Raw genomic sequence first — 12,040 nt, forward strand, 5'->3', positions numbered from 1 at the left:
AGGCAGGAGAAAGCAAAGTGAGGAAGTCACTAGAATAGATAAAAAGCAAAATGGAGAAACACGTCCTGCTTTGATAGTGGTGGTACAGGATACTTAACAATGAACATTTACAGCACATAGAGATGGTATGCAGGAAACAGGATATCGGTAAGGGGTTCTGTGGCCTCCTGCTCTGGTGCCTGCAGTTGTGCCTTCAAGAAAATTACTCTGACATTTAAAAGTGTGTTATCCTAGATACACAAGAACAATGGACAGGACTCGCTTAAGGCAAAGATTGATCTTTGCTAAGGAAGCTGTAGGCCTGGGACATGACTACCTCCTATGGCATCCCAGTTAGGAATGTTTGATCAAACCACCCTGTGTGGTTTCTTTCAGTCACTGCCACATGCCTCCCCCTCCCATCACCCCAAAAACAATTATTGATATGTTCTCCCTCCTTTTCCAGAATATCATAGAGATGAAATCAATACCATATATAGCAGTTTTCAGTCAGTTTTGAATTTTATTTAGGAAAGCAACTTCTGCTCAGTTCATTCTTAACCTCTAGTAATTTTTTATCGATTCACTTGTGTCTATTGGATATTATTTCATTTTACAAAGAGTTGTATATCTTATTTCCTTTTGTGGTTTGTAACAAGCATATCTGTTCATTACAGTAGTAAGGAGATATAGGGTTTCAAGTGAAGGAATATATAAATGCAAAATCTACTAAATTATATTCATTAATCTCATCTGCTAATAATCTTCCCTGATGTCAGTTAGTTGTTATTAAGTATTAATAGGAAGGTGCTGTGCCTTTCTTTTCTTTTTTTGTATCTTTAAAAAACTAAACCCATGGGAAAAAATCCTGTTTAAAGTTAGAATATTTCCAACTATGAAGTATGTGGGGGAAAATGAGTGTTTTTATAGGTATCAGGGTTTTTTTGGCAATCACATTATGATGAAAACTCTTTTAAATTTAGTTTACAAAATACTCTCTCCATAAAATTAGTTTCTCACTCCTTGCTGAAATGGTATCTTTATTATCTTGAATGGGCAGATTAGTGGGAGGTTAAGGAAAGGGCTCTATCATTTGCACTTGTTCACTTTACTATATTATCTCCAACTTGTGGTTATTCACCAGAATCACTTGATAAACCTTAAATCCACTTAACCACACACAGATAAACTCAAATTGAGTTATTCCCAGTTTTCCCTCAAGTACCTAATGTACAGGGCTGATTTGGGGCCACATTGCTTGTGGCAATCATTCATTCTGATTGGCCAGTGCCTCAGCCACAGTGTTTTTGTTGTTGTTGTTGTTAACATATTTTTTTAAATATATTTTATTGATATTTCGCAGAGAGGAAGGGAGAGGGATAGAAAGCTAGAAACATCGATGAGAGAGAAACATCAATCAGCTGCCTCCTGCACACCTCCCACTGGGGATGTGCCCGCAACCAAGGTACATGCCCTTGACCGGAATCGAACCCGGGACCTTTCAGTCCGAAGGCCGACGCTCTATCCACTGAGCCAAACCGGTTTCGGCTGTTGTTAACATATTTTTAATATGTATGTCAGTCTGCTCTGTAGACCAAATTAGAGCTCTCATATTAAGCCATATTTTGTTTTTTCTTATTTATTTATATTGATTTCAGAGAGGAAGGGAGAAGGAGAGAGAGAAAGAAACATTAATGGTGAGAGAGAAACATTGATTGGCTACCTCCTGCATGCCCCACACTGGGGATTAAGCCTGCAACCTGGGCATGTGCCCTGACCAGAAATCAAACTAGCAACCCTTCAGTGCACAGGACAATGCCCAACCAACTGAGCCACACCAGCCAGGACTGATCTCTGAACTTTTTATTGGCCTCCTGCCACCCACAAGGTGTGCCCCATTCTGCTGCCCATAACTTTGGTGTCATTGACCTTAGACACCACTTTTCTGTCCACAATCCTGTGGGTGATGGTCTTTTGGATGGATTGTATGGAGGGGCTGTGTCCTGGGCATCACCAAGATTGAAGTCCTCCCCTTCTTCCAGCAGGTGGGGCAGGTGGTGATCTCAGACTCCAGTTTTACCTTGATGTTCAGCAGGGCCTCATACTCGTGAGCCTGGCACTGCCCCTCTGCCCAGATCTGGGCCAGCTCTGCCTCCAGGGGCAGCAGGATCTGGTTGAGCTGTTCTGTCTTCGTGACATAGTGCATCGCCACCTCCCTCAGGCTGTTTTCCCAGCTGGCCTTCAGATTCCTCATCCAGTCCAGGTCGATCTCCAAGGACTGGATGTACGTCTCAGCTCTGCATCATCCCAGCAGCTATCTCAGCAGTCTGCAAGGTGACCACTGTGGTGGTCTCCTCAGTCTGCTAGGACCAGTACTTGTCTAGCTCCTCTTAGTTCTTCCGAGCCAGCTCTTCATACTGGGCCTGGGTGTCTACCATGATCTTCTGAGGTCCTGAGATTTGGGACCATCCAACTCCATGGTCAACCCAGAGTTGGCAATCTGGTTCTGTAGACCATTTACTTCCTCCCTGTGGTTCTTCTTGAAGAGCAGCTCCTCCTTGAGAGCCCCCATCTCTGTCTCCAGTGACCTTTCAGAGACCACTGATGTCACTCTCCACAGACTGGCACATGGCCAGCTCCATCTCATACTTGACTCTGAAGTCATCAGCAGCAAGACAGGCACTGTCAATCTGTAGAATGGTGTGAGCATTTTCCATAGAACTTGTAAAGATCTGAACCCTCAGGTTCTCAATGGTCTTAAAATAATGCCCCTAGTCCCTGACCTGGGGTGGCTTCTTCTCCAGGTGTTCCTGGAGTTTGATTTCCAGGAACACCTAGTGAAGGCTGATTATCAGCCTCCAGATTTCTCTTCCTCTTCAGGTAGGAGGCCAGGTTACTTAGGCATGGCATAGTCTCCTTCTCACTCTAGATAGCCCCCTATGCCTGCCAGACCTCTGACTATCACTGCAGCCAAGCCCCTGGACCAGGGGTGGGCAAACTTTTTGACTCGAGGGCCACAATGGGTTCTTAAACTGGACCGGAGGGCCAGAACAAAAGCATGGATGGAGTGTTTGTGTGAACTAATATAAATTCAAAGTAAAGGAGCGGAGGGGAGAGCAAGAGAACCCTCGGCTCTTTCGGCTCCGCGGGTCGGATAGAACAGCCGAACGGGCCGGATCCGGCAGGCGGGCCATAGTTTGCCCACGGCTGCCCTGGACCCTCAGCTACCCCACATACTGGTAGAGTGGGACACAGAGATCCAGGAGCCTGAGCCCCTACATAAATGCTGGCCATGCTGGTGGCTGGTCAGGGTGGTGGCTGGGGGACTGCATGGAGCCCAGGGTCCCGTGGTTTGTGGAGAAGCTAGAGCAAGTGCTGAAGCTCATGTTGTTCAGGGAGGAAGGAGAGAAGGCAAGACTCAGGTCCAAGCAGCCAATGATTTACTCTTTTTTTTTTTTTTTTTGTCACCCGAGGATACTTTTTCCGTTGATTTATTTTTAGTGAAAGTGGAGGGGAGGAAGGAGAGGGGGGAGTGTTGGAGACCGGGTGTAAGCTGACACGGTCCTTGCACCTGAAGGGACTAGCAAGGCTGTCCCCTACCCACACAGTTTTCCCAGGCTTGTTTGGATGGCGGTTATCAGTAGAATAAGAGCAACCTTCCATAGTTTACCAAGAAGTCTGTAACTATTTACTGAGATTTCTGTACTGAGAATTTGTCCTTCTGCTCTGTCTCTCCCTTAGAGATTAAGAGGAACAAAGAATACATTCCTCTTGACAGACCTCCTATTCAGTGTTTTGTGCACAAAAGGCATTACGCAGTTAATAAACTTGCTGCAGTCTCTCGATGATCTGTAGTCCTCCCGATCCCGCTCTCCTGTCTGTCTTTCTTTTCTCAATTCCCACCTCCCTACCTCAGCCCGGTTCAACCTGTCAGGCTGGCCCTGGCAATTGGCGCCTGAAACGGGACCTGAGGACTTGGGAAGCAGACGGTGAGGCACTCCTCGGGATAAAGAGTGCACTCGTTAAGGTAAGGGAGGAGCAATTTTTTGATAGTCGAGAGTAAAGCATGGGACAGTTAGAATCTAGGGAAAATGCCCTTTATGGGCAAATGTTAAAGTCTATGCTCAACAGTAAAGGAACTAAGGTTAATGACAAGCAAGTAGAAAATTTTTTTAAATTCATTCAGGAGTTTACCTCCTGTCCCTGTGCCATCTCAAAGCCAGCTGGCTGCACAACACCCAGCCTGCCCCAGGGAGCAGAACGGATACGAGAGTGATTCCGAGCAACCCCCGGAGGTGCCGGGTTGGACCTTGGATCCATAGGGCGATATGTGTTAACTCCAGAATTGGGGCCACAGGCCATCCCTACGGGGTGTACGGACCTACTCCTAAAGGGATGTTTGGCCTTCTGCTAGGTAGAAGCAGCTTAACTATGAAAGGATTACAAGTTTTTCCAGGAGTAATTGATGCGGATTATGAAGGGGAAATTAAAATTATGGCCTCTGCCCCCAGAAATATCACCACCATCACCTCAGATATAAAAATTGCTCAATTGATTTTGCTCCCACTGCCTGCCACAGGCAATTTACTTTCCACAGAGTATCGGGGAGCCAGGGGTTTTGGCTCCTCGGACAAGGCATATTGGGTACAAGCTATTTCTCATACAAGGCCTGAGAGAACTTTACTTATACAAGGGAAAAGATTTACAGGGATTTTAGATACAGAAGCAGATATTTCTGTCATAAGCTTAGCTCACTGGCCTAAACAGTGGCCCTACAGAGAAGCTATGACACAACTTTAATGAATAGGTCAGACCAACTCTCCTTTACAAAGTTCACAAATGTTAAAGTGGCAAGACAATGAAGGTCACTCTGGGTTATTTTGACCATATGTCTTGCCAGGGTTCCCTATGAATTTATAGGGAAGAGACATTCTGTCTGCCCTGGGTGTTACCCTTGTTACCACCCCAGCTCAGGAAAATTTTTTAGGGGGGGTCATTGTTTCTCCTGTTTTCCACACAGCTGACAAGATATCTTGGAAGTCAGATGACCCTGTATGGGTAGAGCAGTGGCCCCTTTCCAAAGAAAAAATACAAGCTGCTCATGAGTTGGTACAGGAGCAACTCCGGCTAGGACATAGAGAAGAGACTACCAGTCCTTGGAATACTCCTATTTTTATCATAAAAAAGAAATCAGGAAACTGGCGCCTTTTACAAGATTTAAGGGCAATAAACAAGACTATGGAAATTATGGGACCTTTACAGCCTGGTCTCCCTTCCTCTCTAGCAATCCCTAATGGGATGAAGCTATTAGTACTAGATTTAAAGGATTGTTTTTTCACTATTCCTCTAGACCCCTCTGATTGCAAACGCTTTGCATTCAGTGTCCCATCTACTAATTTTTCAGGAAACCCTGCACCACTATCATTAGAAGGTATTGCCTCAGGGAATGGCTAATAGCCCTACCCTGTGTCAAAAGTTTGTCAGTCAGGTAATTCGCGGAGTTCGAGAGAAACACCCGCAGGCTTGTATCATACACTGTATAGATGACATCCTTTTAGCTCACTATACGGAATGTCAATTAGAACAAGTGTATGATAACTTACAACAGGCTCTTCTTAAATCTAGATTAATTATTGCACCTGAAAAAGTTCAAAGATGAGACCCTTACTTATATCTTGGACATATCATAGAAGGAAGAAAAATTCGTCCTCAAAAGATTCAACTCAGGATAGACAAGCTAGAGACTTTAAATGATTTTCTAAAATTTTTAGGGGATGTCAACTGGATTAGGCCAACTTTAGGCATAACTACTAATGACCTTAAACCTTTATTTGATATTCTTCGTGGGGATAGCGACCCGCTCTCCCCTCGTCAGCTTACTCCTGCAGCTCGCAAGGCTATCTGCCACATAGAAGCTGCCTTAAAGAAACAATTTGTACAAGAAATTGATTACAGCCATGGCTGTATTTAGTATTGGCTACGCCAGTATATCCTACTGGCCTCTTAAGGCAACAGGGGCCTTTGGAGTGGATTCATCCGCACTCCTCCCCGAAAAAGGTAGTTTATCCTTACTCAGAAGTAGTAGCAGATCTTATTTTTGCAGGACGTCTCAGATCTCTAGAACTTTATGGTCAAGAGCCCCATACCATCATAGTACCCTATAAGGCTCAACAAAGGCAATGGCTATTTCATATAGATGATAAATGGCCTCTTTCATTCCTAGGCTATCACGGTACAGTAGACTCTCATTACCCATCTAATAAACTCATACAATTTTTTACAGAACATTCCTTCATTTTCCCCAAAGTAGTCAAGACTCAACCAATTCCTCATGCAGTTCTGGTGTTTACTGATGGTTCTAATATGGCACAGCTGCCCTAGTTATCAATAATCAACCCTTTGTTTTTCAGACTAACCACACTTCAGCACAACGCGTAGAGCTCGAAGCAGTACATCAAGCGTTACGCAAACTTTCCACTCAATCTTTTAACCTTTACTCAGACTCTCGTTATATTGTAAATATTATGATTCACTTAGAAACTGCTAATTTACATGACTCTGACCGATCCGAAGTGATTATTCTCTTACTACAGGTTCAAGCTTTACTCAGGAAATGTTCTCACCCTGTTTCTTGGCCATATACGAGCTCAAACAAATTTACCTAGATCTCTCTCTACAGGAAATACTTACGCTGCTCAACTTACTAAAACTACCTATCTAGCATTATCTCCTTTAGATGCAGCCAAAGCCTCACATTCTCTCCATCATCAAAATGCCACTGGCCTGCGCCAGCAGTTTCAAATCACAAAGGAACAGGCTCGGCAAATTGTTAAACTCTGTCCTCAATGCCCTTTAACCACATTCATTCCTCCCACAGAAGGAGTCAATCCGCGAGGCTACAAACCAGGCCAACTGTGGCAGATGGACGTAACCCATATTCCATCTTTTGGGAAACAAACTTATGTCCATGTTTCTATTAACACTTTTTCTGGTTTTATTTTTACATCGCCTCGTACAGGAGAAGCCGCTAAACATGTTATTGCTCACTGTTTACAAGCTTTTACTTTCCTAGGCATCCCCCATACCATTAAAACTGACAATGGTCCAGCCTACACAAGTATGGCATTCCAGAAGTTTTGCACTACTTTTCGAATCCAGCAAAAACAGGCATCCCATACAATCCTCAAGGACAGGGAATAGTTAAGCGAGCTCATCAGACTTCAAAAAGGCAAATTAAAAAAATAAGGAAGGGGGAGTATGTAGATACCCCTGCTAACATACTTAACAGAGCTCTTTATTCCCTTAATTTTTTAAATGGTGATGCTCAGGGCAAAACCGCTGCGGAGCGACAGTGGTCCTCCCTGTCCAGATCCCACCCTTGGGTACGGTGGACTTACTTACAGGACAAAGGCATGGCCCCGACCCTGTTCTGATATGGGCTCGGGGGTCTGTTTGTGTATTTCCTGAAGGGGACTCTGAGCACCGTTGGATCCCCAGCCGCTTCGTCCGGCCCTTTCAAGGTCAAGATGGAGGATGAAGTGGAACAAGAACTCACTCCACCATTCAAGAGGCTACGGGTTGGTCCACTAGCACCCGTGCCGCCACCGCCATCACGGAGATCACGGACAACTCGGAGGGCATCTCCACCAACTTGGGGACAGTTGAAGAAGCTGACAACGGAGGCCGAAGCCATAGTCATTCGCCAAAGGGCACAACGAACTGCTGAGACTTTGTTTCTTGCCATGCTGAGTTTGATTGGATTTGTGTCACCCCTAAGATATATAATGGTACTATGTGGCATTGGGATCGAGTTCGCAACCACCTGTTAGGAGTTTGGGATCAGATTAACTTTACTTTAGATATCAGTAGATTACATAGAGAGATTCAAGCTATTAATGATGCAGGTTCCGCTCTGTTGCCTCCTAGCGAAGTAGCACAGGATATTTTTAATGAAATTCAAAGCCTTATGTCCTTTCATGGGTTACAGTCTTTTATTTGGTCTCTGTTAATTGTTGTTATCCTTGCTCTCATTATTCTCTGTTTACTTCCAGTCTGCTTCTGAACCATCGGATCTAGCATCCGATCCCTGCAAATAGGGCTACATGAACTTCGCCTATAAAACAAAGAAGGGGGATCTGTTGGAGACCGGGTGTAAGCTGACACGGTCCTTGCACCTGAAGGGACTAGCAAGGCTGTCCCCTACCCACACAGTTTTCCCAGGCTTGTTTGGATGGCGGTTATCAGTAGAATAAGAGCAACCTTCCATAGCTTACCAAGAAGTCTGTAACTATTTACTGAGATTTCTGTACTGAGAATTTGTCCTTCTGCTCTGTCTCTCCCTTAGAGATTAAGAGGAACAAAGAATACATTCCTCTTGACAGACCTCCTATTCAGTGTTTTGTGTATAAAAGGCATTACGCAGTTAATAAACTTGCTGCAGTCTCTCGATGATCTGTAGTCATCCCGATTCCGCTCTCCTGTCTGTCTTTCTTTTCTCAATTCCCACCTCCCTACCTCAGCCCGGTTCAACCTGTCAGGCTGGCCCTGGCAGGGGAGAGAGTGAGAAACATGAATCTGAGAGTCACATCGATTAGTTACCTCCCACATTCAACCCTACCAGGGTTGGAAAACCTGCAACCAAGGTACATGTCCTTAATTGGGAATTGAACCCATGACTCTTCCATCCATAGGCTGACGCTCTAACCATTGACCTAAACCAGCCAGGACGTGCTTTACTCTTAATATGACATTTGCTATAAGTTACAACCCTTCTTTTTAAGTTATATTGAGTTTGTTTACATTTAGTAATTGTAATAAATGCTTATAGAATAAATGCATAAGTGAATTTCTTCATACCTCATTTGTGTTTTTTGGGTTTTTGGTGAAAAGTATCACCCGAGGATATTTTTCCATTGATTTTTCAGGAGAGTGGGAGAGAGAGGGAAAGACAGAGAGAAATATCTATGTGAGAGAAACATCAACTGGTTGCCTCCCACACAAGCCCAGATTAAGGCCCGAGCCAGGAAAGAGCCTGCAACCAAGGTAGGTGCCCTTGACCAGAATCAAACCCGGGACCCTTTGGTACACAGGTTGATGCTCTAACCACTGAGCCAAACCAGTTAGGACTGTTTTTTTAAGCATCAGTTAAGATGTACATGTACAATGAGGGGTAAATGCAGTCTGATATGATTAGTCAATTTGATATTTGATAATATGTAATATGAATTAAATTGGACTCTTTTTTTTTCTTCCAGTAAAAACTTCATTTTTAAAATATGTTTTAATTGATATTTTTTAAGAGAGAGAGGAAGGGCCGAAACCGGTTTGGCTCAGTGGATAGAGCGTCGGCCTGCAGACTGAAGGGTCCCGGGTTCGATTCCGGTCAAGGGCATGTGCCTTGGTTGCGGGCACATCCCCAGTGGGGAGTGTGCAGGAGGCAGCTGATTGATGCTTCTCTCTCATCGATGTTTCTAGCTCTCTATCCCTCTCCCTTCCTCTCTGTAAAATATCAATAAAATATATTTTAAAAAAAAAGAGAGAGAGGAAGGAAGAGGAAGAGAAACATCAATGAATCATTGATCAGCTGCCTCCTGCACACCCCTTACTGGTGGCTGAGCCTGCAACTCGGGCATGTGCCCTGACCAGGAACTGAACTGGACCTTTTGGTGCATGGGATGACACTCAGCCATCTGAGCCACACTGGCCAGGGCAGAACTTCATTTTCTATGTCAACTTCCTCCCAATCCGTTAATAAATTAAGAACTGAACTGGAATAGGAGAGAGGTCCCATTTTAAATTCAAACAAAGTAAAGACATTTAGACTTAACTATAGACAATGGTAATGCCATTTAACAAGATTAATTCAATGTATATGTAACTGTCTACAAACATAATGTTTTCCCCATGGCACAGGCCTATACTGCAATCACTCACAGTAATTCAACTGCCTTCGCATTTGGCAATATCATACAAATGAATTTGCTGATTACTAGCAATATTACAAAATGAACCCAGGGCCACATGGTCAAGAGTCACAACAACAAAGAAACTCTAGGAATGCAGGTCAAGGCAGGAGTTTGCAGCTGGCCAGATATGATGCAACTTGCCTGATTATCATTTAGGTATTTGCTGTAATGAATAAAATATCTCCTGAGTTACTAGAAAACAGGTATTACCTATCACCATTCTGTGACAAGGAAATTAATATATTTCCTGAATTTATAAATCAAAGAAAAAATTCTTTAAGAAGAACCATTCTTCTATGTGCACAATAGAAGCTCTATTTCTGAATTTAAAACACTACTCAGTATTTGTTTAAGAATCACATTTAGACAATATGACATTAAAGTTCTATGGGAAAAATTAAGACAGCTTTTAATTTTGCTTTCATATCAAACTAATAGAGCACTTAAAAATTCAAGAAGAGTGTGGGTTAGTCTGATTCAAGAAGTGCTTCCAAAATTCAACCACCTAGCTACTTTTCAGGAGAAACTGTACATCATCACAAATATTTTCTATCTTATCTTTTGGAGAAGAAAATGGAAAATCAAACCCACAGCACAATGGTTGTGGTAGATATTTCCTCCTCAGCATCAGGCAAAGCATTCTTATAAACTGTTCTATTTCAACAGATGATTCAGCTGGTCCTGTAGATCCGATGACTGTTCAACACTAGAAATTAGAGAAAAAGTTTATCTGGAATGAGCAATAAAGATATCTCTGCAAATTATTTGTACTTTAACATATAAGTACTGCTGAAGCTAAATCAACATGTACATGGGTCTTCTAGGGTCCCAGAAGTTTTTAAACAATGAAGAAAAGTTTTGTAGAGCCAGTTAGTAGTGTAAACAATATTGCAAGGGACAGATTTAATCCACTAAAATTTTTTTTAAAAGGCTGTTTAATGATGTTAGCACATTTACTCTACTTAATGATTATCACCAATGTAAAAAGTTTTCTTAAGGTTGGTCTCTACACCTTGTAACTCTTTCTTAGAAAGCCTTTACTAGTAGTGCATGCCTTTGACTTACTGCATGCCTTTGAAATATACTGTATTCTTTATATCCCAAATGAGCTATGCCAGAGTGTATATCAATTGAAGGGCGTCTGTCAACCAGAGTTTTGCACTGATCCTAGGTCCTGCAGTATAATTCCCTATAGCCTACTTCAGTTGGCCACCCACTCCCCTATCTGTGGGGTTACTTACTTCTTCTGAATAGCTTCTTGCCTAAATCAGAAAAGGAAGGAGGAAAATAAACATAAGAAAACTCAGTAGACCAGTAGAAGTTATTTATAGCCAGATATATACAGGCAGAACACATTTCCAGCTTATGATTCATTCTATATTTCTATCCATTCCATCCTAAGTTTGTGCTCATGAATCCGTTCACTATCAGAGTGCAGAGCTGCCGAAAAGATGGCTTCTAAACCTAAAGAGGTAACAATATCCTATCACAGAGTGTGGGATGTGGTCTCACAAACTACATGCATGACTCAAATTTGGTTTGCAGAGTATGTAGAGTCAAATGGTCACATAGCTGATATGTACACACCCAAAGAATGAACATCTAGTTATTTAAATATCAAGAGTTAAATTCCCAACCATATATTTCCAGAAGGTACCTAAGTATAATATCAACTACATAAAATATACAACAAAATTAAATAAGATGAAAAGCTAATTAAATTATAACATTATCCAGAGTTATAATGGAGAAGATGTCTTTACATTTCAAAATTTCCTGGATGATTTACACATAGCTAGGGCTGGGATACCTGTGGGGAATGTAGGATATAGGTCAGTTACACTTGACTCCCCACTGAAGGAGCAGACTCCCCAGGAGAAAGCTCGAGCACAGACAATCAACAAATACTAATTAAGTGCCTACTGGGTGCCAAGCACTGTGCTAGCATGGTCCTGGCATAGGCCCTGCCATTATGGGGTTTACAGTCCCTCCCTCTCAGAAGCTCTCAAATTAATGCAGAGAGGTTCACAAAAGGTGGTCCCTGCTCCTGATCTCACCCCTCACCTCAACTTCTGCAATCTGAGGCATCTTTTCCA

General features: G+C 42.9%; 1 protein-coding gene and 1 pseudogene across 3 annotated transcripts in view; both read right to left on the bottom strand.

Moving 5' to 3' along the window:
- Positions 1-12,040, bottom strand: part of BORCS7 (BLOC-1 related complex subunit 7) — a 38,114-nt gene that overhangs the window by 18,237 nt on the left and 7,837 nt on the right. Inside the window, exons 4-5 of one of the 2 annotated variants that reach the window (XR_013959067.1) lie at positions 11,186-11,206; positions 10,536-10,650 (exon numbers count right to left, since the gene is read on the bottom strand). Coding sequence is in view for 1 of the 2 variants with exons in the window: in XM_080642147.1 (XP_080498273.1) it covers positions 10,599-10,650; positions 11,186-11,206 (73 nt within the window). In the remaining variant the exon portion in view is untranslated. Of the gene's footprint in view, positions 1-9,513; positions 10,651-11,185; positions 11,207-12,040 lie in introns of those variants that run through there. The other variant, XM_080642147.1, reaches the window with a different exon arrangement.
- Positions 1,708-3,016, bottom strand: LOC308234449 (keratin, type I cytoskeletal 18-like; annotated as a pseudogene). Its single transcript has one exon. The product of its transcript is annotated as a keratin, type I cytoskeletal 18-like (transcript).

This window comes from Plecotus auritus (assembly GCF_963455305.1).
Source record: "Plecotus auritus genome assembly, chromosome: 9".
Classification (NCBI taxonomy): Eukaryota; Metazoa; Chordata; class Mammalia; order Chiroptera; family Vespertilionidae; genus Plecotus; species Plecotus auritus.